Genomic DNA, 24423 nt, shown 5'->3' with positions numbered 1-24423 from the left:
TGGCCATTTGTGAATGTAAGGTATTTGTGGAGCATATACCAGATGCTGACCCAAGAGGGAAATGGATTACACCTTTCTGTTGTCCTTGGGAAGCTTCAGTCTTATGTTCCCATCCTAAAGAACTTTTATGGGTTCATTGAAGCTGGACCACAAAAACTTGATTTTTCCCCCAGCTCTTATGTAGCACACAGTACATGCAGAAGGGCTCTGTTGGAGATATTGTAGACATTTAAGATGTTTAGGGCACATCCTCAAAGATTTGCTAGTTCAGAGTCAGGATAAACTACCTTCTCCCCAGTTCCAGGGGAGGGAAGAAATCCTTTTCCTTTTGGAGAAGAAAAGCCTTTTCAGAGCACTGCTGAGGGTGGGGCAGTCGCTGAGAGCTGACTGGAATCTTATAGTTCTTTTTGGATAATGTCCACGGTAGTCACCTGTTTTGCCCTTATTTTTTGCCCTCTCCCTTTGTCTTCCCCTTACATACTCATCCCTCATCTCCCCAACTCTTAACTGCCTTGCTCTATTCTGTCTTGGTTTCACTTGTCCTGGTCTCAGTTGTCCCCTATCTTGCCCTGTTTTTAAATGCTAACTGTACCTCTCACCTGCCTACTTCCCATTTCTTTTCCACCCTCAATGGTGACTCACTTGTCCTCCTCCCTTCCCTCGGTCTTAACTCTCCTTTGCCTTTTCATCTGCTCATCCTCACCTGCGTCTGCTTTTATCTGCTAGCTTACTTGCGTGACCCTCGCGTCCACCTGCTGCCTCACCCAGTACTTCCTCACCTGCCCCGCTCTCTCGAGGTCTCTCGTCCCGCACGAGATGCCCATAGGCTCTCCAGGGGCTGGGGCCTCGTTGGGAGAGGGGAAAGGAACTTTAGTCCAACCAGGAAAAACCTAGGAGTTTCTGATGCGGAGAGGGAGTTGCCATCTGAAGAAGGTGCCAATGAAGAGCCGAGATAGAAAAGGAGTAGCTGAACCAATGAGGTCAGGAGACACGATGGGCGGGTGATAGGGAAAGCGGGATCAATGAGGCGGATGAACGGCAAAACGAGGGCGGGTCTAATAACAAGAACGGACCAATGAGGCTCTGTAAAGACGGTGGGAGGCTGACCCGGCCGTGTCTCCTGTTTTCCCGTCCAACGGAATTTGGGAATCCCGAGGCCACTGTTTTAGATTCAGCTTTTAGCAGCGGACAAGGAAAGCCAGCACCCTGGCCATCCCGGTTCGCACCCCACCCCAACTCGGAGGCCCGGAAGCGGAAGTGACGGACACGGAAGTTGCCTGCTGTTGCCGAGGGGACGGGCCGGGCAGGTGCCAACATGGCAGCGGTTGGGGCTGGCGGTTCCACCGCGGCGCCCGGGCCCGGGGCGGTCTCGGCGGGGGTGTTGGAGCCTGGCACTACAAGCGCGGGTGAGACAGACTGTGGCCGAGCAGTCGGCGGCAGGATGGAGGTCGGGGTCGGTGGGGGTCGGGAACGTTCCTCACTGAAGTGAGAGGAAGGAAGCATCCCGTGTGGACCGATCTCTGTGTCGTGTGTGTGTGTGTGTGTGTGTGTGTGTGTGTGTGTGTGTGTGTGTGTGGAAGGGGGGAAGGGAGGACGGAACGAACCATTCTGAGTGTGTTGGGGGTGGGAAAGAGACTATTCTAAGGGTGATTGGGGGGTCCTTCCGCATATGGAAGGTAGAGACCATTGTCAGTGTGGAGGATATTTCCTTTAGGGGAGGCTATAAGATCACCGAGACCGTTCTGAGATTGTGGGGTCCTTCCTTAAGGAAGGGAGAGACCATTCTGACGGTGTGGGAGTTCTTCCTTATAAAGGGAGAAACTATTCTGAGGGTAATGGTTCCTTTATAAAGGGAGAGGAGCTATTGTGAATGAGTTAGGGTGGGGTGGGTCCTTCCTTATGACTAGAGAGGGTCCATTTTGAGGATGAGGGTGTCTTTCATTATATGGGGACTGGACCGTTCTGGAGAGTCCCTTCCTAATGGAGGTAGAGTTCATTGTATGTTGGGGTGGGAGGGCCAGTCCTTACATGATGGAGAAAGAACATCTTGAGGGTGCCAGGTCCTTCCTTATAGCAGAGAGAGTTCATTGTAAGTATGAGTAGAACAAGAAATAATGCCTTGGCTGGGGAGGGGGCTGTGCGGTGGTGGGAGGACAGACCATGTAGAGTATAGGGAAATATTTCCTTTTATGGTTGAGGGATATAGACCATTCTCATTAGGGTAATCATTCGTTATATGAGGTTCAATCCCTGGGAAAATGGGGAAATCATTTCTTATATTTGTTAGACCATTCTGGGTCAAGAGGAATCACTTGTCATAGGAGGGAGGAGTTGAGAGACCATTCTGAATGTGGGAAGGGGCATTCCATATGGGATGTAGACCATTCTGAGTGTGACAGAATGGAATCACTTTTTGGATGAAAGACCATTCCTTAGGGGATGGACATACCTTATACAATGGTCTCATTCCCTGTATTGGTGTATTAGTCTTTACATGGGACAGTCCCTCGTTAAACAGGAGCATCATTTCATATAAATCCTCAGTTTGTTCATCCATAAAATGGGAATCTTCATAGTTCTTTTGGAGATCAGAGCGATATGAGTCTATTGAAGTAATCCATATAAATCCCTTAGCCCAACGATGTGATAGGTACACACAATAAGCACTCAGTAAATGTTGAAAATGTAGTTGTGGTATTCTGCCTGGGGAAGAGTTGCTTCTCACTCAGGGGAGGGAGAGAGAGGCAGCCCAGGCCCCTGTCCAGGGCCTGCCCCAGCCATTTCCTGATACCTCAGCAAGAATTCCAGGTATGGGATGGACAGGGTGGGGCCCACTTCTCCCTTTCTGGTTCTTCCTGCTTGTGGCTGAGCCAGTGGAAGCAAGTAGGGGTCAGACCCTCAGTGGGTCAGGGCGGGCGGGCAAAGGGAGGAAGGAAGTGGCAGTGGCTAGGATAATCCTGGTTGAGAAAGGAGATTGGGTGGCTGGTGGTGTGGCTGTACCCCAGCAGCCTCTGACCTCATTCCCCCTTGCCCTTTCTGTTCTTTCCAGCTCACCGGCGCCTCAAGTACATATCCCTAGCTGTGCTGGTAGTCCAGAATGCCTCCCTCATCCTCAGCATCCGCTACGCCCGTACCCTGCCTGGCGACCGCTTCTTTGCCACCACCGCTGTGGTCATGGCCGAAGTGCTTAAAGGGCTCACCTGCCTGCTGCTGCTCTTCGCACAGAAGAGAGGTACAAGCCAGGGAGGGGGCTATGCTTGGGTTGGTGGGTGACACTCCGTGTGTGTGTGTGTGTGTGTGTGTGTGTGTGTGTGTGTGTGTGTGTGTCCCCACATGAAGGGTCTGCTGCTGGGGGAGCATCTCTCTCTGTGACCCTGCCTGGGAAGTATATAAGTGCAGCTGACCTTGTTCCTCCAGCTAGAAGTAACTGCATCTACACTTTTATAGCCCTAACACTCTGGGAGCTGTCTGTGCCTATTATGTAGTATGGGACACTTATGTAGTGATTTATTTATTTACGCTTAACTTTTAATTATGGAGAATTCCAAACATATACAAAAATAGGAAAGAATAATAAAATAGTAAAATATGCATGTAACCATCCCCCAGAGTCAGCAATTATCAATTCATGGCCACTCTGCCATTAAATAGTATCAATGATTGATTATTCACTCACTGCTAATCTATATATGTATCTACAGACCTACCCCCTTAGTATTTTGAAGTAAATCTCACATGAAGTAATCACTATTTTGATGTAAATCCCCCCCTTTTTATCGTTTTAGTTTGTTTGAGAGTAAATCCCCCCCTTTTTATCATTTTAGTTTGTTTGAGACGGGATCTCACTCTTTTGCCCCAGCTAGAATGCAGTGGCGTGATCATAGCTCGCCACAACCTCAAACTCCTGGGCTCAGGCAATCCTCCTGCCTCAGCCTCCCAAGTAGCTGGGACTACAGGCACGTGCCACCATGCCTGGCTTATTTTTCTGTTAGACACAGGGTCTCACTCCCACCCAGGCTGGTCTGGAACTCCTGACCTCAAGGGATCTCCCGCCTTGGCCTCTCAAAGTCCTAGGCTTACAGGCAGGAGCCACCACACCGGGCCCCCCCTTATTAACTTGAATAAATGTCTTGGTACATATTTTTGAAAAAAAAATAAGTATAATACCTAAGAATCATACATCAAAAATAATAATTCAAAGAATTAATAAATATCCAGTCAACATTTAAATTTATAATGATTTCTTAAATGTCATAAGAGTTTTTAAAAATGTGTATAGGGTCAGTGTTTTGTAATTGGTTGACATTTCCTAAATCTGTTCATCTCTAGGTTCCCCTCCAGCTTTTTATTCTCTTTGCAATTAATTTGTTGAAGCAGGTCATTTGTCTTGTAGACTTTTAGGTAGTCTGGATTTTGCTGACTGCCTCCCTGTGGTATCATTTAACATTCTTCTGTCCTATACATTTCCTGTAAATTGGGAGTTGGGTTTATCTGTTAATTTAAACATCTCCCGGAAGGCCTTCTACTTGAAATGTTGTGCAGTTGTTTTTCTGTAAAGGTCTTGCATATGTAAAGGATACAGATGAATTTTGCACCTCTGCCCTAGGTGTTTGCATTGAAGAAAACGTTGTTACCCACTTGTTAACTCCGGGGCCCCTGGGAGGCAGCAGTTTAGGCAGCAGCTTTCTTCTTGATGGACTCTGTAAACACTGTAGGAGTGAACACTGTGCCTCAGGCCCTGAGCTGTGGAGGTGGATGTGTTAATAGTGCAGATAGGCATCTTGTCCTCACAGGGCTGTTGTTTGAGATGGGAATAATAACTCCAGACTTAATCACAGGCCTTCATCTCTTAGCCATGATTTCAAACCCCTCTCCCCCATTTTTCCCCCTGAATTAGTTTGGTGGTAAAACGTGGCCTGACCTGATATGGGGCTCTTTGTATATTTGTGTTATTTTTCTCATTTGGCATGAGTATTCACACAATTCACTGTGGAAATATGAACGGTGCCTGGTTATGGTGTGGCAGCTCCTTCTTTGTTATAAAATATGTGGTATATATACCAGGTTACCTTTCTGACTCCTGGAAAATTAGAGGTTAGAGACCAGTAATGACTCCTGGGATTAGTGCCACAAAGGACAAGGACAGGGTTTGTGAATGAGCATCAGCAGGAGTTCCTGGGATAACCTCATGCAGTGGTTGTGGAGGTTTTCCCTGAGGAGTGACACTCAGCTAAGACTTAAAAGATGAACTGCAAGAAAGTGAGGAGAGCTTTGCAAAGGCCTTATCACATAGGAAATCATTCTTATTTATTCATTAGAGCGGGTTCCATCCAGACTTCTGCTTAATGGGCAAGCCTGAATTCATCCATGTGGCAGGGCTAGGGCAGGTGAGGGGGAGATGGCCCCTGCCCTCAGGCGCATTCCAGGTCAGTAAAGAGCTAGGATAAGTCCAAAAGTCTGGTCTAAACTTCCCCTCTGTGTGGGGAACACTCTTCCACCACTATTCCTAGGGCTTCTACTTCATAAGCTCCTGGTAATGATGATTATTTCATCATGCATACTTGTATTGAGTGCTTTGAGTGGGGCTCTGTGCCAGGGAGTGGGCTCTAAGATGAATGAAATGTAGTCTGTGACTAGCAGACACAGTATTAGGGATGATTCTTTTGCAGCCATTAAACTAAGTATCAGAAAGGCCTACTGGAGACATGGTTGTACTCTAGGGAAAACTGAGAGCACAGACTTCATTCCAGTGTGCAAGGAGTTAAGAGTAGTGGAAGGCACAGAAGCCAGGCCTGGTCCCAGCCTTCAGGGGATCCCCATATCTGGCAGTCAGTGCCACAAAAGGCTCTCCTTCTACCACCTAGGTAATGTGAAGCACCTGGTTCTCTTCCTCCACGAGGCTGTCCTGGTACAGTATGTGGACACGCTCAAGCTCGCAGTGCCCTCTCTCATCTATACCTTGCAGAATAACCTCCAGTATGTTGCCATCTCCAACCTGCCAGCTGCCACTTTCCAGGTGAGCCCCAAAGCCCAGCATGGCCCCAGAGGAACTGGCTGGGTTGTGGGATAGAGTATGGGGGCAGGGGGTGGGCTGTGTCACCTTTGGAATGTCCTTGGAACTCCCTCAACCTGTAGTTTCCTCATCTATGATAATTGGGGATGGAAAATTAATACCTACTCACTGGGATGCTGGGATGATTAAAAGAACAATACCTGTGAAGAGCCCTTGGTTGGTGATAGATAAGCTTTAGGCTTATTTAGGCTCTTCATTGGCAGCCCTGTGAAATAAAGAGCCTGGCTTCTGAGGCCAGGCTGCCTAGGTTCAAATCTCAGCTCTGCTACTTTCCAGCTGTGTGATTTTGGGCAAGTCAGCTAACCTCTCTGTGCCTTAGTTTTCTCATTTTTAAATTGGAGATTACAATGGTGCCCACTTCGTATGTTGTAGTGAGGATTAAACAAGCTAATTCATGTAAAGTGCCTAGACCCACACCGGCACATAGCAAACACTGTGTATTTGTTGACTTCATTGTTGTAGTTGTTGATTCATTTCTATCAAGACTTCCCTTATCACAAAGACTGCCTACTTCCGGGCATTTTACATACATCAGCCGTACTCAGCCATACTTTATAGATGATGATGCCAAGGCTCAGACAGGGCAAGTGCTTTGTCCCTGGTCACACAGTCAGGAAATGGGATTAGGATATGGACTTCCTGGCACAGCCATCCTTCTGTGTACTTTCTGGGAGGGACCTCAGAGCTCTTTAGGTGCAGCTCAGCCAGTGGCCAGTGTGGTTGGCTACTTTTGCTGTTTTTATTATCCTCCATGCCACTCTGTCCTTCTTTTGTGCCTGGGGGCCCACAGTGTGTGCTTCCCCCCATGTGTACCTGTTGGGGGTCGAGGTCAGCCCTCAGTGCCTTCCACATGCCACTCACAGGTGACGTACCAGCTGAAGATCCTGACCACGGCCCTGTTCTCCGTGCTCATGCTGAACCGCAGCCTTTCCCGGCTGCAGTGGGCCTCCTTGCTGCTCCTCTTCACTGGTGTCGCCATTGTCCAGGCACAGCAAGCTGGTGGGGGAGGCCCACGGCTACTGGATCAGAACCCTGGGGTGGGCCTAGCAGCTGTCGTGGCCTCCTGTCTCTCCTCGGGCTTCGCAGGTGTCTACTTTGAGAAGATCCTCAAAGGCAGTTCAGGCTCCGTGTGGCTGCGCAACCTGCAGCTGGGCCTCTTTGGCACAGCACTGGGCCTGGTGGGGCTCTGGTGGGCTGAGGGCACCGCTGTGGCCCGCCGCGGCTTCTTTTTTGGGTACACGCCTGCCGTCTGGGGCGTGGTGCTCAACCAGGCCTTCGGTGGCCTATTAGTGGCTGTTGTTGTCAAGTATGCCGACAACATCCTCAAGGGCTTTGCCACCTCCCTGTCCATTGTGCTGTCCACTGTTGCCTCCGTTCGCCTCTTTGGCTTCCACGTGGACCCATTATTTGCCCTTGGCGCTGGGCTCGTCATTGGTGCCGTCTACCTCTACAGCCTTCCCCGAGGTGCAGCCAAAGCCATAGCTTCCGCTTCTGCCTCCGTCTCCACCTCTGGGCCCTGCATTCACCAGCAGCCTCCAGGGCAGCCACCACCACCGCAGCTGTCTTCCCACCGTGGGGACCTCATCACGGAGCCCTTTCTGCCAAAGTCAGTGCTGGTGAAGTGAGGGAGGGCTGGCAGTGGTGGGGGGACAGGGAGGGGGACTGGGTGGAGGGTATTGGGCATCTGCAGGACCCAAGTCACCACTGAGGCCTGGCTCCTCTGAACTTGGAAGATGGTCTTTTCTCCCAGGTCATGGAGACTTTTGGAGGCGGTATGGGACTAGGGCTGGGTGTCATACAAACCCTTCCTGGTAGGCTGATGCCCCCTCCCCTGGAGGGGTTTTTAGAGCTGCCTCCTCTGCCTCAGCCTAACCTCTTTGGGGATAGGGTTGGGGGTATTGTCATTCAAGGCCTTTTTTGTCTGTCCCCCTGCTGGAGGTGTCCTGTCTCTCAGTGCCTGGGAGAGTCCCTCCCAGCAATCCCTCCACCTTTGTAAGGAAAGACTGGACAGAAATCCTGCAGCTCTTGAGTAATATGAATGCCCACCTTTGGGGTTATTTCCCCATAGTTTGAGGCCTTCTCTTCTCCCTCACCACCGCATTGGATCATGTTAGCAGTCCAGTCTGTTGTGTGGCCTTGAGGCAGCTTCCCTGACACCAAGACCCTTAGAGACCCTTGAAGACTGGCCTCTTTCAAGTGCTCAGGGAGAGAGAAAGGGGTGAGAGCTGGCTGTCTGGGGGAGGGTGCCATAGGGGCTGTTTATTTTCTAGTGGTTTTGGGATTTGGGGTATAATCAGATCATTAATGATCCAGGGTGTGGTGGGGAAACAAGGAGGGCAAATCCTTGAAATGGCCGAGTTTCATTGAATTTAAGACACTGTCTGTTGCCGGATGCAGGGTTATTTTCTGGGATGTCCAGAGAGGAAAACTAAAGCTTCCAATCACATTCTTGATACCCTATTGGCTGTATGAGGCACCCTTATTTCGTGGGGAGGGTTATATTAGACTTGAAATGTGGAACCCACCCCCTGCACTCCCCAAAGCTTATTAACCCCTTAACTGTATCCCAGGGTGGGGGGAGGTGTGTGCATGGGAGATGCCTGGGCTGTCTTTGCTATATGTAAATAGGGCCATTGGATCTTTATTTTTGATTAATTTGTTCTGATATTTTGGTTTGTTTTCTAAGGAACTGTAATGAACAAATGTCAGGATTCCCGATGCCAAATAAAGATGTTGTATTTATTTAGTCCATGTGTAGCTTTCTGACCAGGGGACCCGCGGATACTAACCCAAGGACTACCAGCCCCACTACTGCCACCCTCACTTGCTCAGGAAACCCCCGCCAGCCCACCCCAGCGTTCTGTTTTTCTTTCCTCTTCATTCCCACCACAGGTTGCTCACCAAGGTGAAGGGTTCGTAGCTGCTGGGATTGAAGACGTTGGCCTGGCCTCGCTCTCCCTTCTTGCCCTGGCTCAGCTGGGACCAAACACTCTGATCAGTATTAGGGGTAGGGTGAGGTAGACACCAAAATCCCTGTCCCCATCACCCCTACCCCACACAGGGCTGACATAACTAAACTCTCTCTAGTAACGACCCACCTCAGCCCTCAGCCCCTGCCACCCCCACACTATTTCTTAGGTGAGTTTTTGCAAATAAAATGTGTTTTGCATCATGCTGGCTTGGGAAACCTTGAAAGAGTGAGGGAAGGAGGGATGTGCTCAGGCCTCATGGACAGGATCACAGAAGCATTTTATTAGAAACCCTAGGCCTGGGGGATGGCAAAGATTCAGTCTTGTTGCTTGGTTCGGGAGGCCTCGGCGTTGGCCCGGAGGACAGCCCCTGGCGATGGGTAGGGACGTTGCTGAAAGAGGGGCCCAGCTGCTGTTGTGTCAGCACCAGTCTTGGCCTCGTTCCGCTTGGGGAGTCCTGTCGACCACGTGCCCCTGCAGGGGACAGAGTGTCAGGGGGAGGGATTGGGGGATGTGGTTAGTGGCCACCACCTGCCAGGCCTGACTGAGGAATGGGGGAAGGAGACAGGAGGAGAGGCATGGTATTCGCCTGTGCAGTGAGGAGCATGAGGAAAAAGAAGAGCTCTTGGCTGGGCGTGGTGGCTCACGCCTGTAATCCTAGCACTCTGGGAGGCCGAGGCGGGTGGATCGCTCGAGGTCAGGAGTTCGAGACCAGCCTGAGCGAGACCCCGTCTCTACTAAAAATAGAAAGAAATTATCTGGCCAACTAAAAATATATATAGAAAAAAAAAATTAGCCAGGCATAGTGGTGCATGCCTGTAGTCCCAGCTACTCGGGAGGCTGAGGCAGGAGGATCGCTTAAGCCCAGGAGTTTGAGGTTGCTGTGAGCTAGGCTGACACCATGGCACTCTAGCCTGGGCAACAAAGTGAGACTTTGCCTCAAAAAAAAAAAAAAATAAGAGCTCTTGAGGGGCTGTGGCTTACCGGGGTGCATCTGAGTATGAGCTGGGGTCCATTGGGTCTAACTCTTCATCCTTTCGGCTTGCTACTGTGGAAACAAGTGGCAGGGTGAAGTCTTCAGTCGAGGCACAAGGAGCTCCTGATCACTGACCCAATGCCCCAGGAAGAAATGGAGCCTGTGGCTGTCTTGCACCACAGCACCCCTCTCCCGGCCCAGGGCCAGGCACCTACCCGAGGGAGGGCTTCCTTACATTGTGGGTGCCCTGGCACCTCGCTTGCCTCACTCGAGCCCCAGCCTGCTCTGCTTACCCTTCTTGCTCTTCGGGTAGGGAGCCAGCTCCTCCCGGCGATGGTGGCGCCGTTCTTTGCCCTCTTCCCGGTCCGCCTTGTCATATCCGCGATCCCGATCCCGTTCCCTGTCCCGCTCTCTCTCTCTGTCTACCTTGTCATAGCCACGCTCTCGATCTCTGTCAGACTTGTCGTGGCCCCGGTCTGACTTGTCATGGCCGCGGTCTGGCTTCTCATGGCCCCTGTCAGACTTGTCATGGCCCCGGTCTGACTTGTCATGGCTGCGGTCCGACTTGTCCTCAGCATCTGGGGACATGAGTCTTGAAATGATCTTCTCCTCCCACCCCAGGACCCAGCAGCCTCTGCCTTCAACAACCTCCCCTGCCTGGGGCTTAGCCTGCCTGGCCTCACCTACCCCTCCCTGATCCACTATATTTGGCCCCTCTCTGAGAACTGCTAGAATCACTCAAGGCACCCTTGCTTGGATCTGCCAACTCACCTGCATTACTGCTTCTGAGCTTCTTGGCAGATTTGGTAACGACAAAATTGGGGTCATGTGGCGAGAGCCAGGACACGAGGTCTGTGTCCACATTCCAGTAGTAAGGGAGCCCGCTGTGCGGCAGTGGGAAGGAAGGAGTGTCAGCACAAATATCCTCCTTGTGTGCTCAACTCTTGTCTCCCCAGTCTCTGCCTATACCTGCTCCATGTCAGGTCCCCACAGGGAGGATCTCCAGATCTTGTCCCCTGTGTCCCCCATATAGCCCATGGCCAGGGTCAACACAGGAAGGGCAAAGTCAGAAGTCAGCTGCCCTTACTCCCCTGCCCAGGTACCCGGGCTCACCAGGAAGGGTCGAACACCTTGTACCAGCTCGGTGGCAGGCCCTCCAACCGGGTGGCCTCATAGTCCACAGGATCATCATCGTAGTCCTCAGCAATGATCTCTTCCTCCGGTTCTGGCAGAACAAAGCCAGGGGGAGAAGGAGGATAACAGTTAAGGACCAGGGCCTGGACAGACATGCACACTCATGTTCACACAAACCACATGTGGAAGACAACTGTGCATGTGCATATGCACACCAGGAAACATACGAAGTATCTCTCACATTCCAAATCCAACTATTTCTGTATTAGGGGATTTACAAAAGAATTTACCTAAATGTGTTGTTTCTGGGTTCAGATGATGAGTTATACTGTTATTCAGACCTGTCTGGTTTCAGAGTTGATAGGGATTCATCAAAAATTTTATCCATATCTATTCAGTTCCTGAGTTCAGATTGTATGTGACACTGCATTATGCATATCTATTTAGATAAAACGAATTTGAACAGCAAAGGGTTTATCTGAAAATATGTCCAATCTATTCTGCTTCCACATGTGGTGATTACAGGGTTTCTGAGTCCTGTATATTGAGTAGCAAGAGTTTGGATGGCAAGGGATTTATCCAAACATTGCTCTGAATCTATTCAGTTCCTGAGGCTTGACACATAATAAGCCTGCAACAGATGTCAGTCACTATCAGTGGAATAAAAATGGTGTAGACATCAGTTCAGTGGCCCTCAGTAGGCCGACAGCAGATATCAGTTGTGGGTATAATTAAGGCAATGCATATGCCAGCAACAGCATAGTGCCTGTCACACAGTAGGCATCAAATAGATGGCAGCTATAATCATCAGTATTATTAATAAGATACATGCCATCAGCACAGGGCCTGGTACTCAGTACGCTTAAAAGAAATATCAGTGATCTGGCCGGGCGCGGTGGCTCACGCCTGTAATCCTAGCCCTCTGGGAGGCTGAGGTGGGTGGATCGCTCGAGGTCAGGAGTTCGAGACCAGCCTGAGCGAGACCCTGTCTCTACTAAAAATAGAAACAAATTATCTGGCCAACTAAAAATATATATAGAAAAAAAAAATTAGCCGAGCATGGTGGCGCATGCCTGTAGTCCCAGCTACTCAGGAGGCTGAGGCAGGAGGATCGCTTAAGCCCAGGAGTTTGAGGTTGCTGTGAGCTAGGCTGACGCCACAGCACTCACTCTAGCCCGGGCAACAAAGTGAGACTCTGTCTCAAAAAAAAAAAAAAAAAGAAAGAAATATCAGTGATCACTGTCAGTATTATTAACCACATGGTCTATGCCTGGCACACAGTAGGCTTGTAACAGATGTCAGTTATCATTAAGAAGACAATAAGAGGCCGGGCACGGTGGCTCACGCCTGTAATCCTAGCACTCTGGGAGGCCGAGGCGGGCGGATCACTCGAGGTCAGGAGTTCGAGACCAACCTGAGCAAGAGCGAGACCCCGTCTCTACTAAAAATAGAAACAAATTATCTGGCCAACTAAAAATATATATAGAAAAAAAAATTAGCCAGGCATGGTGGCACATGCCTATAGTCCCAGCTACTCAGGAGGCTGAGGCAGTAGAATCGCTTAAGCCCAGGAGTTTGAGGTTGCTGTGAGCTAGGCTGACGCCACGGCACTCACTCTAGCCCGGGCAGCAGAGTGAGACTCTGTCTCAAAAAAATAAATAAATAAAAATAAAGAAGACAATAAGATACATTTTCCAGGGCACACCATAGCCCTAAAAAGATGCCAGCTTTTAGTATTATTGACAATAAGGTATAATTAGCAGCCAGCAGCACAGTAGGCCTAAATGATAGATCCTATCACTTTTTTTTTTTTTTGAGACAGAGTCTCACTCTGTTGCCCAGGCTAGAGTGAGTGCCGTGGCATCAGCCTAGCTCACAGCAACCTCAAGCTCCTGGGCTCAAGCCATCCTACTGCCTCAGCCTCCCGAGTAGCTGGGACTACAGGCATGCGCCACCATGCCTGGCTAATTTTTTCTACATATTTTTAGTTATCCAGCTAATTTCTTTCTATTTTTTTAGTACAGACGGGGTTTCACTCTTGCTCAGGCTGGGCTTGAACTCCTAAGCTCAAATGATCTTCCTGCCTCGGCCTCCCAGAGTGTTAGGATTACAGGCGTGAGCCACCGCGCCCGGCCGATCCTATCATTTTATACTGTTAACCATAATGTGTATGGCAGGCACTTAGTAAGCCCAAAATACATGTCAGCTATTAATATGGAGAACAATAAGTTCAAATGTTACCACTATAATGCCTGTCGCCACAGTATCTATTATACTGATAATATGTATTTCAAAATGGCAACATCCTGCCTGTACTTAGCACATAGGAGACTGCAGTAGATGTCAGCTATCCTTCCTATTAGATGCTATGTAATCACCCCCATGGATTGAACCTGGCATATAGTAGGCCCAAAATAGGCATCAGCTGTCTATTGTTAAGGATGAACTACCTATCCCCTCATCCCCCTGCGCCCCTTACACAGTGCGTGGCACACTGTAGGGATGGATGTCAGGAGTCCATATTGTTAACAATGAAATGCCCACCACCCGACTGCTTGGTGCACAGTAGGCCCATGCTAGGTATCAAGCATCAGTATCAAGCACAAAGTGCCTGTCAAGCCTGGCACATGGTAGGGCCATCTGCTCTTAGCTGTCTCACCAGGCTCTAGATGTTTGAGGATGCCTCTTTTGGCCAAGCGGGTCTGCAGTGCAACGGGTAGCGGCATAGCTGGTAGCAGACAGACCTAGGGATAGACAGACAGACGGACTGAAAACCAGCTCAGATGAGGATCCTGTAACCAAGCGCCTTCTCCCAGCAAGTACTCATCTGACCCCACCTATCCAACTGCACCAGTAGCTGGGCGGGTGGAACATACGCACTAAAAAATGGAAGACATAGGTGGCAATATCATCGAAACTCACCAACCGCCTCTGGAGACCTGGTGCACCAGGACCCAGTTCCTCGCCCAGGCCCAGGCTCCGCCCATTGCCGAAGGGGCCAACCGCAGCTCCCCCGCGCCCTAGAAATGGGCTCACCCAATGTCCTCCAAAGACTACCAAGAGGGAGGAACCAAAGCGCTGGGACGGGGGAACGGAGTGCAGCACCTCCTCCAGCTCCAAAAAGTTGTGCCCACCCCGGCATTACCAATACAGTCGTGCAGGTAATGGAAAGCTGTCAGACTAGCCGCCACTCTCTTATCGCCGCTAAGGTCGTCAGAACCACACGACTTCTTTTCTCAAAGCACAGAGTGAGGTCCCCTGTCCCCGAGCCTAGAAGTAACTGGGCGACACTCAGGCTGCAGTGAACACGTGACACAAGCCTGGGTGGCCAATGAGAGTGCGCCTTTGGCCGGCCATTGACGAAGCTACCCAATCATTGTCCTGGAATTGGTGGAACGCTCAGACGCCTCTGTGCGTTTACACTGGGGGAGTGGCCCGGCTGAGGTTGGGCCTGACTGCGCGGCCGGACGCCGGCGCCATGGAGGAGTACGCTCGGGAGCCTTGGTACGGCTGTGGGCACAGACATCGGGATTGTTGCTGCGGCGCCAAAGCCAGCTGTGGGAGGCGGGCGGGGAGGCACCGGCCACACAGTGCCACGTCTTAGACTCGGGGGACTCAGAAACTTATTTCCTTCCGCTCCCCCCACTTGTTTCCTCCCACTCAGGCTCCGTTAAGAGGGGCCAAAACTGTGTGCCTAGAGGTGTGGTACAGGACGAACCCCGCCACATTTCCCCTGACTTTCTATCTCCTAGTCCCTCCTTGTTAACGAAGAGAAACGCTGGTCGAACCCATTCCGGCCAGGGGTTGGTGTGGCGTCGAACGGAAATCCCCAGAGTTACCACGCGTGGTTTTTCCCATGTCGCTTTTGTTGGTGGGGGCGGGGAACGGATAAGCCGATTGAGGGCAAGGAGGGGGTGGTGGGTCCTCCCCACGAAATGCTCTTGGTTTTTCCCAGTTGCGCCAGATTTAAAAAGGGGAAAGGGCCGGGACTTGGTTGGACTTGACCGTTGGAGAAGGGGTCCAACCCCGTCCTGCTTTAATAACAGTAACGCAGTTTAGACTTCTGTAGCGCTTACAGAAACGTGTCAATTCTTTGCTTGTATATTCATTTCATCTTTGATAGTAGTAAAGCAGGTGGCCGATTCCTTGGTTGGCTGTGAAGGGGAGGGGTGGACAAGGGCAAATTTTTCCCCCTTTTGCACAATTTCTCATTTTAATGAGGGGGAAAAAAGAGACTGGACTAGGTCGTTGTTATCTGAAGTGTTTCTTCCCACGCATGAACTTCCCATCCGGGTGACTTAGTTTCTCCCAGTTAGAAAGAGTCCATGTGAGTGGGGGGGCTCACATTAACCCCATCCTTCCCTTCCTGCTTGCAGCCCATGGCGAATTGTGGATGATTGTGGTGGAGCCTTCACTATGGGTGTCATTGGTGGTGGAGTCTTCCAGGCCATCAAGGGCTTCCGCAATGCCCCAGTTGTGAGTCCTGCTTTCCTCCGGGTGGTACGGGGGTCAGCTGTCTTGCCCACACGGGATACTGCTCTGCAAACTGCTTGGAGCTGGCAGTCACATGCACTTATTCATTCTGGTGCTTGCTCACCTACTATGTGCCAGGCCTGGCTCCTGCATCTGGGGTTTGGGGGGAACTACAAACATGGCCTCTGTTTCCCACCCCTCTACACACACACCCAACTGGGGTTTCTCTGTGGAAATGCTGTGCTGTCAAAACAGTCATCACCAAATCTTAAATATGTGTGCAAAGCCAGACAGATTTTATCTAGAGGCAGATTCTAGCTCAGAAACATAGATAGAGGGAAGTTACAGGAGTTTAAGTGGCAGAGGGAGGACAGCCTTAAAGTTGAGAAAATCCTCTTAATTTAACATAAGCAACTCTGTCTCTTTCTCTGACCAACCCTCCTCCCCAGAAGATCCCATCAAATGTCATGGCTTTAAATGCCATCCATTTGCCAAGGTCTCTGCAATTTATATATCTATCCCTGTATCTTCCCTTGACTACTGGAACTCCTCTTTCCTAGATCTTTGCCCAAGTTTCTCATTTTCAAGGTTTTAGCACAAATGCTCCCTCCTCCAAGAGGCCTTTCCTGACTCCTCAGCCACAATCATATCTCTTCATCCTATCTCCTCTAGAGTGCATATTGCTGTCTGAAACTATCTTGTTTATCTTAACCCTGCTCACGATCTGTCTCTCCCACTATAATGTGAGCTCTGAGAGGGCAAGGACCAGATCTACCTTGTCCACTGCTGTATCCCTGCATAAAGCATGGTGCCTGGCATATAGTAAGTGCTCATTAATCATTGAATGAATGAATTGGAACTTCTCAACCCAGCTCTGAAAATACCCATGTTGGGGTACTCTCCAGACCCCTAGTTCTTGGCTGCTTCTCCACATCTATACCCCTGATGCCCTTAACAGGTCTCCCATCCCCTTTCTTCTCTAAAAAGCTAGAAACCCTTCCTTGACTCCCTTCCTTACTTTTCCCAGGGAATTCGGCACCGGCTGAGAGGTAGTGTCAATGCTGTGAGGATCCGAGCCCCCCAGATTGGAGGTGAGAGGAGCTTGGGGAGACATAGGAGATGTGATGGCAAAGTTGGGGGTGGTTGATCCTTTGGTTCTAGACTACAAGTTGGGCATCCAGATTCTAGCCCCAACTCTGCCTGGGACTTCCCAGGGTGGGTGACATTTTCCAACAATTTAATATGGAAGGGTAAGAATGTAGATTCTCGAGTTTAGATCCAGGCCCTGGCTCTTCCCTGCTTGGTAACCTTGAGCAAGTGGCTTAATCTCTCTGAACCTCATCTGTAACTCTGTAACCTGGGGGTAATGGTAACAGTAACCACCTCATTAGTAATTTTGTAGTTCATGTAACTTACGTGTTACTAAGTATTGGTTGCTATGCTAAACACTTTAATAATACAACTCATTTAAAATTGCAGACGTCAAATAACACACAGTACCTCAAACAGGTCCTGGCACACAGTAAGCCCTCAGTAAACATTTTAACTATCATTAACTGGCTTTCCTAAACCTGTTTCCTTCTCCCTGAAACCAAGATCAGAATTCCAACTCTATGTGGTGATTTATGAAGATCAAAGTTGCTCTGTTAAAAGCCATATAAAGACAAAATCTGCTTCTAAACACTTGTCAACTCTCTATGAAGGTAAAGGGAATGTCGATGTTGATTCTAGTCTGCTTGAAGCAGGAGCTACCACAGGATGGGAACGGACAGGGAATATTCCCTGGGAGTTTGCTGTCCTGCTGTTGTGTCTGGGTTTTTCTTCCCTGTTCTTGGCCAGAGCATTCAAGCCTTGGAAGCCCCCAGACCCTGAGATGTGGATTCTTGGGATTTCCCAGGAACACTAATTGGGCCTTGCTCTCCCTACAGGTAGTTTTGCAGTGTGGGGGGGGCTGTTCTCCACCATTGACTGTGGCCTGGTGCGGCTGCGGGGCAAGGAGGATCCCTGGAACTCCATCACCAGTGGAGCATTGACCGGGGCTGTGCTGGCTGCCCGCAGTGAGTGACCCCTGACCCTGACCCCAACCCCTTCCACCCTGTTCTGCCTGCCCTCACCTCTGTCTCTCTGCCCCCTCACTCCTTCAGGTGGCCCATTGGCCATGATGGGCTCAGCGATGATGGGGGGCATCCTGTTGGCCCTCATCGAAGGTGTTGGCATCCTCCTCACTCGCTACACAGCCCAGCAGTTCCGAAATGGTAAGTACCTGGTGGGCGATGGTCAGGGAGAGGTGGGAAGTGCTCTGCCTAGCCTCCTCCGCCCATCCTCACCTGATTCTCCCTTCTCCAGCGCCCCCGTTCCTGGAGGATCCCAGCCAGCTAACCCCTAAGGAGGGTAGCCCGGCCTCAGGCTATCCCAGCTATCAGCAATACCACTGAAGAAGCCACCGCCTGCCACCGCCACCATGGGAGCTGCTCCTCACTTCCCTCCCCGCTGATCTACCTCGAAGGGAGGGCTGGCTCCCAGTTAGCCCTGGGACCCTCCAGAGAGGGCTTCTACTGTGCTCCCTTGTCCCAGGGTGGGGGTGGGGCACCCCAGCTGCCCTGACAGATGGGTCCCCTTTTTCCTCTCTCAGGGCACCCCAGCCCCACACTTACATGTAACAAGCTCACCCCAGCTCCTTTGTGTGGCACCCTGATGAGTATTTAAAGCCAGTTTTGAAATGTCTGTGTATGGACTCCTTGAGCTGCCCATGGGGACCCCTCTTCAGGATAAGGGACAGAGCCCTCTGTAGGGACTTGAAAGCCCTAGGACTTGGAGTCTCACAGCAAGTGGGCTTTAGTAACTATCTGTGGAATGAATGAGCAGGAAGGGAGAATGAATGAATATATGAATAAGGGTATGTGGGGCCAAGTGATGCATCATGAGCAGACAGAGGAACAGACTTGGGAAAGAAGTGAGTGAACACCCGATTGCTGAGGGTGGGGGTGGTCCTGCATGTTGCACCCCTGACCTTCATACATGCACACCAATACCCTGACCCCTCCTCCACAAGCCCCCATTGCCAAGGCTGGGAAATCTGACCTCAGAAGGAGCCCTTTCTTTCTGGATACTTGTCACTGCATTTGTGAAGATTATCCCCCAACATGTGGCCTCACTATGGACCTGGGATGGAAGATAGAGGTCAGGGAGACCCGGGGTCCCCAAAGAAGGTGCCCTGTGTCAGTCTCCCCTTCTGTCACAGAGACACTTTTCTGCTCTCCTATGCTCAGTGTTGTCAGTTTTTTTTAAGGACAGCCACAAAATAACCAGAAGTGAGTTTTCATTTTAGGGTAGGGGAGTTACAGGATTTCTCTGGATGGAAATCAGCTCCAAATGCTGTCATTTCTGTGCAGACCTCTCCATGGGTGGGGCAACATTGTCTCCCCTGAGGTGCAAATGCCACAGGGAGGCACAAAAGCTATCTGAGGAGTCAATGGTTTCCTCTGCTAATTGGTCCAGTGGCAAATGGCCTCATGGGAGACATAAAACTTGTCCCTTTCACACAAGCCATTGCAAACAGGTGGAAACGCCTACCCATTCTGTGTAAAACTGGTCCATAGGGATACAAAGGCTGAGTCCCTGGGCCTCTCAAGGCCTGGGGATCCTCAGAGTGATGACAGCTGCAACACCTCCTGCTTGAGCCACTCAGTACCAGGCACTGCGAGGCCACTTGACCAAGGGCCTGGGGAGAGCAGAGCAGAGGCAAGGCCGGGGCCTGGAACCCTGCCTCCACAGGCACTCCAGCAGCAGCACCAGGCACGCCTCTGGGGCCAGGGTGCCAGTCAGACCCACAGTCTCTCAGATCCACTGCCTCCTTTGGTCCCGCCCCTTCTGGGTCCTTCAGCTGCCCCTGCCCCTCCAGGGCCTCATCCCCCCTGTATCTCCAGGTCTCCACGGGCTCCTATCAAGCGCCGGCGACTAATTCCTCCAGGCTTTTCCCTTCCGGGAGTCCACAGGCTCCGCCCGCTAGGTCCGCCCTAGGCTGCTGCAGGCCCCGCCTCCTCCGTACGGCGACTCGGGCTTATGGGAAGTGCAGTCTCCACGGTCTCTTCCTGGTCCCCTCCAAATGGGCTCCGCCCCCGCAGGCCCCTTACTGTGGACAGGTTCCCGGCCCTTAGCGGCCTCTACCTGTTCCCATCTTCAGGCCCCGCTCCCAGGTCCAGCCAAACACCCGGGCGCTCCGCCCACTTGTCGCGGCCCTGGGATCGCATTCACATTCCCAGGTGCAGAGGGCGGCCAGACCTGCGGGCCCTTGGATCGGTTCTGGGCGCCCTCCCCCCAGGTGTCTGGACTGCTCTGGCTCCTCTGTGCGCTGGCTGGGGTGGGGCGGGGCGGGGCTCGGGGTGGGATGCTTCTTTTCCCAGAAGAAGAGAATGCGCCTTGCCTTCTCGGTTGTTTCGACGGGGAGGGACTACGGGGACCGAAGGAAGGTGGGAGATGAAGAGAGAGAGAGAGTGAGAGAAATGGCGATGATGAGATGAAGAAGCAGAGAGAGACGAAGAGACATGCACATAGGGAGATAGATGGAGAGGTAGAGAGAGAGATGGAGGCAGAGAGAAGCAAGAGATAAATGAAAGGAAACAGAGACAAGGAGAAAGGGCAGAGACAGGAAGAGAAATACAGGAACCTGTATGAGGATCAGAAATGCAACTAGGCACACCTGTAATCCTAGCACTCTGGGAGGCCGGGACGGGCGGATCGCTCGAGGTCAGGAGTTCGAGACCAGCCTGAGCAAGAGTGAGACCCCCGTCTCTACTAAAAATAGAAAGAAATTAGCTGGCCAACTAAAAATATATATAGAAAAAATTAGCCGGGCATGGTGGCGCATGCCTGTAGTCCCAGCTACTCAGGAGGCTGAGGCAGGAGGATCGCTTAAGCCCAGGAGTTTGAGGTTGCTGTGAGCTAGGCTGACGCCAGGGCACTCACTCTAGCCCGGGCAACAAAGTGAGACTCTGTCTCAAAAAAAATAAAAAAGAAAAGAAAAGAAAAAAGAAATGCAAGTAGGGAGAGGGAAGGTATTGGGCATCAGATGCAGGCAAACGTGGGAGAAAAAGCGAGGAGAGGGTAGAGGAGTTGGGTTCAGGGGCTAGACCCATAGGGAAATGTCAGGCCGCCTTGCCTGCCCACTCTCCACCTGCGAGGCCACAGGGAGGCATACAGATGCCTGGTCTGCCCCCTCTTTCTCTCTCCAGCTCTGATTTAATCCCATCTACTTCTAGCAAGGATTTCCCTCAGGTTCTTCCTCCTGTCCACTTCCTACTTCCTCCCTGCCTTAGCCCCATCTCTGCCTCTGTCTTGATCTGTCTCTCAGCCCTCCTCTCCCATTTTTCTGCTTTGGTCTCCCTGGCTGATGGCTCTCACACTGTGACCCTTGTGGCCCTGGGGTTTGCCACCCAGTTGTCTGCATGGGGAGAAGGAAAGTATTTGGTGGGGGAGGGGGTTAAGGAGGTAGACAGAATCAGGGAGGAGCAAGGGCGTCGAGCCCTGACAATGGGGTAGGGTCACTTCGCCCACTTCCTCAGGAAGAGACCCCGAGAGGCCAGGGAGAGAGAGAGAGAATGGGAAGTATAGGGAGAAAGACGCAGACGGCAAGAGAAAGAGAAGCAGGAGTTTACAGAAAGACCAAAGGAGAGACAGATGCAGAGAAAGATATCAAGAAAGAGACAAAACAGAACAGCAAGTGAAAAAAAAAACAGGAAAAAGAGAAACAGAGAATTAAAGTGAGGAGATAGAAACAAATTGAGAGAGACAGAGACAGCAGGGCAAAAACAATAGGGACAGAGACAGTCAGATGAGACAGAGAAGGTAAGAAAGAAGGGAGAGAGTCACGGCAGAGAGAAAGAATTTGGCACACACTTTACCTTGAGTCTGAGGGTTGCTGATCTGAGAGTTCATGTTTCCTCTGTTCTCTTAGTGGCACTTGGAGAACAGCAGACATGCAGTGCAGCCCAGCTCTGACCCCTCCACACACACCCTCCTGCCACCTGGGGACAGACCTTTAGAGATCAGTGCTTTGATCTTGACAACTGGGAACCATCTCAACAGGCTCAGTTAGGGCCAACCAACTGGGCTGACAATGGGGACCATCTCTGGGAAATCTGCAGTGTCATCAAATTACCTGCATGTTGAAGAGGAGGAATGTGCCAAGGATCACCTCTGAGGTGACAGACTGACCCTCTTTCCTGTCCTCATTTACACTTGAGGAAACTAAAGCACAAAGAAGTTAAGCAACTTGCCCATGGCTATCCTGCCTGAAAGCGGCAAGGCTGGGAGTTAAATCCGTATTTATAGTGCTTGGAGTTTCAGAGATGTCATTTACAACTGTCATTTCCAGGACAACATATTCACAGTCATAATTATGGGTGTCATTTGAAAGTTTTAACAGGCCTTAACAACAATTTCTAAGCCTCCTTTGTTAAAGTAATATTTTCAAGGACAGACTTATCTCTTTTTTTTTTTGCTTTTGTTATTATTTTTAGTTGACAGATAATTGTACATATTTATGGGTTACAGTGTGATATTTTGATACATGCATACAATATGTAATAATCAAGTCAGGGTAATGAGCATATCTGTCACCTCAACATTTATCATTTCTTTGTGTTGGGAACATTGAAAATTGGCTCTTCTAGCTAAATTGTTCTTTTTTTTTTTTTTTTTTTTTTTTGGAGACGGAGTCTCACTCTGTTGCCCGGGCTAGAGTGCTGTGGCGTTAGCCCAGCTCACAGCAACCTCACACTCCTGGGCTCAAGTGATCCTTCTGCCTCAGCCTCCTGAGTAGCTGGGACTACAGGCATGTGCCACCATGCCTGGCTAATTTTTTCTGTATATTTTTAGTTGTCCAGCTAATTTCTTTCTATTTTTAGTAGAGACAGGGTCTCAATCAGCTCAGGCTGATCTCGAACTCCTGACCTGGAGCAATCCTCCTACCTCGGCTTCCCAAAGTGCTAGAATTACAGGCGTGAGCCACCGCGCCCAGCCCATAAATTGTTCTTAATTATGGCCACACCATACTGCCATAGAACACCAAAACTTATTCCTGCCATCTAGCTTGCAGAATTGAATCTCTCCCTCCCCAGGCAAAAGAATCTTAGATTCCTTTAGTTAATTATAAAGACAATCATTATTAAGGCTAGCCTCTGAAATTTTATTAGGTGAGCATTAGACAGAAAAAATAATTAGACCTATGGAACTAACATTTTATTGCAAAATACAGAAGATAGGGCTAAAGAGGATTTTTAAAATTAAATTTCAGTGAAATAATGAGCATATTGTGTTTTCCTTCTACAAAATGAAATAATTCCTTTAGGATCTGCCCCCACATAACCCCATTTACTTAGTAAATTCAGTTCACACAGGCTGTCTGCACATCCCTCGTTTTTCCAGGCTGGAGTCTAACTTTTGTGTTTAGGCTCTGAGGAAAATGGGCTGTCCTTGGAGGTCATTTGTTCACACAGGCATCTTCTGAGGTGTGAGAGGTTCTGTGTGGTCCTCAGGTGCTGACCAGTGTATTATGTTCCTGCTTTATCCCTCAAAGCAACTGTAAAGAACCTCCAGGCCTAACTCCCAGTCTCTTGGTTAAACCTGTATTCCCAGCCGGGTGCGGTGGCTCACGCTTGTAATCCTAGCACTCTGGGAGGCCGAGGCAGGAGGATTGCTCCAGGTCAGGAGTTTGAGACCAGCCTGAGCAAGATCGAGGCCCCCGTCTCTACCAAAAATTAGAAAGAAATTAACTGGACAACTAAAAATATATAGAAAAAATTAGCTGGGCATGGTGGCGCATGCTTGTAGTCCCAGCCACTCGGGAGGCTGAGCCCAGGAGTTTGAGGTTGCTGTGAGCTAAGCTGATGCCACAGCACTCTAGCCTGGGCAACAGAGCAAGACTCTGTCTCAAAAAAAAAAAAAAAAATCTGTATTCCCTGGAGCCATAGGAAATGCTTCCTTGCTCTCCCTAGCCACAATAGGAGCTTGATGGTTTTGTGAGGCCCATCTGCCTAGACCAACATGCAGATATGTCTACTCACACACAGACAGTCAGGGCTTGTGGTGGCTCAGGCCTGTAATCCCAGCATTTTGGGAGACTGAGGCAGGAGGATCACTTGAGGCCATCTCATTCATTTATAATTTCCATTTAAATTTCTACTCTTGTCTGCAGCTGATCTGGCACAACAGTTTTGGCACCCATCAAGTGGAAAGTTTGCTCAACTTCAGTTTTTCAGTCAGAATTGTGTAAGCTGAACCAGTTGAGATGTCTATATTGTTGGCTATTTTTTCTGCTGTTAATCATTAGTCCTCTTCAATCAGGGCACAAACAAGATTAATTTTTTTCCTCAAAAATCGATGTGGATGGTCTGCCATTGTGATATTCATCTTTGACATCATCATGTCACTTTTTAAAACACGGTATTCATTTGTAAACTGCTGATTTCGTTGGGGCATTGTCAACTCAAGGTAGACTAAAGACTTAAACATAAGACCTGAAACTGGCTGGACATGATGGTTCACGCCTGTAATCCTGCACTTTGGGAGGCCGAGGTGGGAGGATTGCTTGAGGTCAGGAGTTTGAGACCAGCCTGAGCAAGAGCAACACCCTGTCTCTAACAAAAATAGAAAAAAAAATAGCCAGGTGTGGTGGCACATGCCTGCAGTTCCACCTACTCAGGAAGCTGAAGCAGGAGGATCGCTTGAGCCCAGGAGTTTGAGGTTACAGTAAGCTATGATCATGCCACTGCACTTTAGCCTGGACAAACAGAGCGAGA

At 50.1% G+C, this 24423-nt stretch overlaps 3 protein-coding genes across 9 annotated transcripts; 2 read left to right on the top strand and 1 right to left on the bottom strand.

Annotated features, from left to right (window-relative positions):
• The first annotated feature begins 84 nt into the window (after positions 1 to 84).
• On the top strand, positions 85 to 9240 carry SLC35A2 (solute carrier family 35 member A2). 3 transcript variants are annotated; one of them, XM_045538074.1, is made up of 5 exons: positions 85 to 1406; positions 3050 to 3232; positions 5865 to 6016; positions 7527 to 7679; positions 8966 to 9240. In XM_045538074.1, exons 1-5 carry the CDS (start codon positions 1316 to 1318, stop codon positions 9092 to 9094), a joined length of 708 nt encoding a protein of 235 aa, XP_045394030.1. In that variant the 5' UTR covers positions 85 to 1315; the 3' UTR covers positions 9095 to 9240. The 3 variants fall into 3 exon arrangements, with proteins under 3 accessions (XP_045394030.1, XP_045394029.1, XP_045394031.1); XM_045538073.1 differs by having other exon boundaries at positions 6937 to 7679; XM_045538075.1 differs by lacking the exon at positions 8966 to 9240 and adding an exon at positions 2713 to 2808 and having other exon boundaries at positions 6937 to 7698.
• Positions 9241 to 9301: 61 nt separating this feature from the next.
• Positions 9302 to 14447, bottom strand: PQBP1 (polyglutamine binding protein 1). 4 transcript variants are annotated; one of them, XM_045538077.1, is made up of 7 exons: positions 14298 to 14447; positions 13812 to 13896; positions 11132 to 11243; positions 10790 to 10902; positions 10312 to 10596; positions 10027 to 10090; positions 9302 to 9516 (listed from the first exon to the last, which is right to left on the bottom strand). In XM_045538077.1, the coding sequence occupies exons 2-7, from the start codon at positions 13876 to 13878 to the stop codon at positions 9360 to 9362; spliced, it is 798 nt and encodes a 265-aa protein (XP_045394033.1). In that variant the 5' UTR covers positions 13879 to 13896; positions 14298 to 14447; the 3' UTR covers positions 9302 to 9359. The 4 variants fall into 4 exon arrangements, with proteins under 4 accessions (XP_045394033.1, XP_045394036.1, XP_045394035.1 ...); XM_045538080.1 differs by lacking the exon at positions 14298 to 14447 and adding an exon at positions 14075 to 14285; XM_045538079.1 differs by lacking the exon at positions 10312 to 10596.
• A 104-nt stretch (positions 14448 to 14551) lies between these two features.
• Positions 14552 to 18349, top strand: TIMM17B (translocase of inner mitochondrial membrane 17B). 2 transcript variants are annotated; one of them, XM_045538070.1, is made up of 7 exons: positions 14552 to 14656; positions 15529 to 15628; positions 16300 to 16449; positions 16653 to 16716; positions 17554 to 17682; positions 17770 to 17880; positions 17972 to 18349. In XM_045538070.1, the coding sequence occupies exons 1-7, from the start codon at positions 14631 to 14633 to the stop codon at positions 18058 to 18060; spliced, it is 669 nt and encodes a 222-aa protein (XP_045394026.1). In that variant the 5' UTR covers positions 14552 to 14630; the 3' UTR covers positions 18061 to 18349. The 2 variants fall into 2 exon arrangements, with proteins under 2 accessions (XP_045394026.1, XP_045394025.1); XM_045538069.1 differs by lacking the exon at positions 16300 to 16449.
• The last annotated feature ends 6074 nt before the right edge of the window (positions 18350 to 24423 follow it).

This window comes from Lemur catta, chromosome X (genome assembly GCF_020740605.2).
Source record: "Lemur catta isolate mLemCat1 chromosome X, mLemCat1.pri, whole genome shotgun sequence".
Classification (NCBI taxonomy): domain Eukaryota; kingdom Metazoa; phylum Chordata; class Mammalia; order Primates; family Lemuridae; genus Lemur; species Lemur catta.
This window is presented reverse-complemented; position numbering and strand designations above follow the sequence as displayed.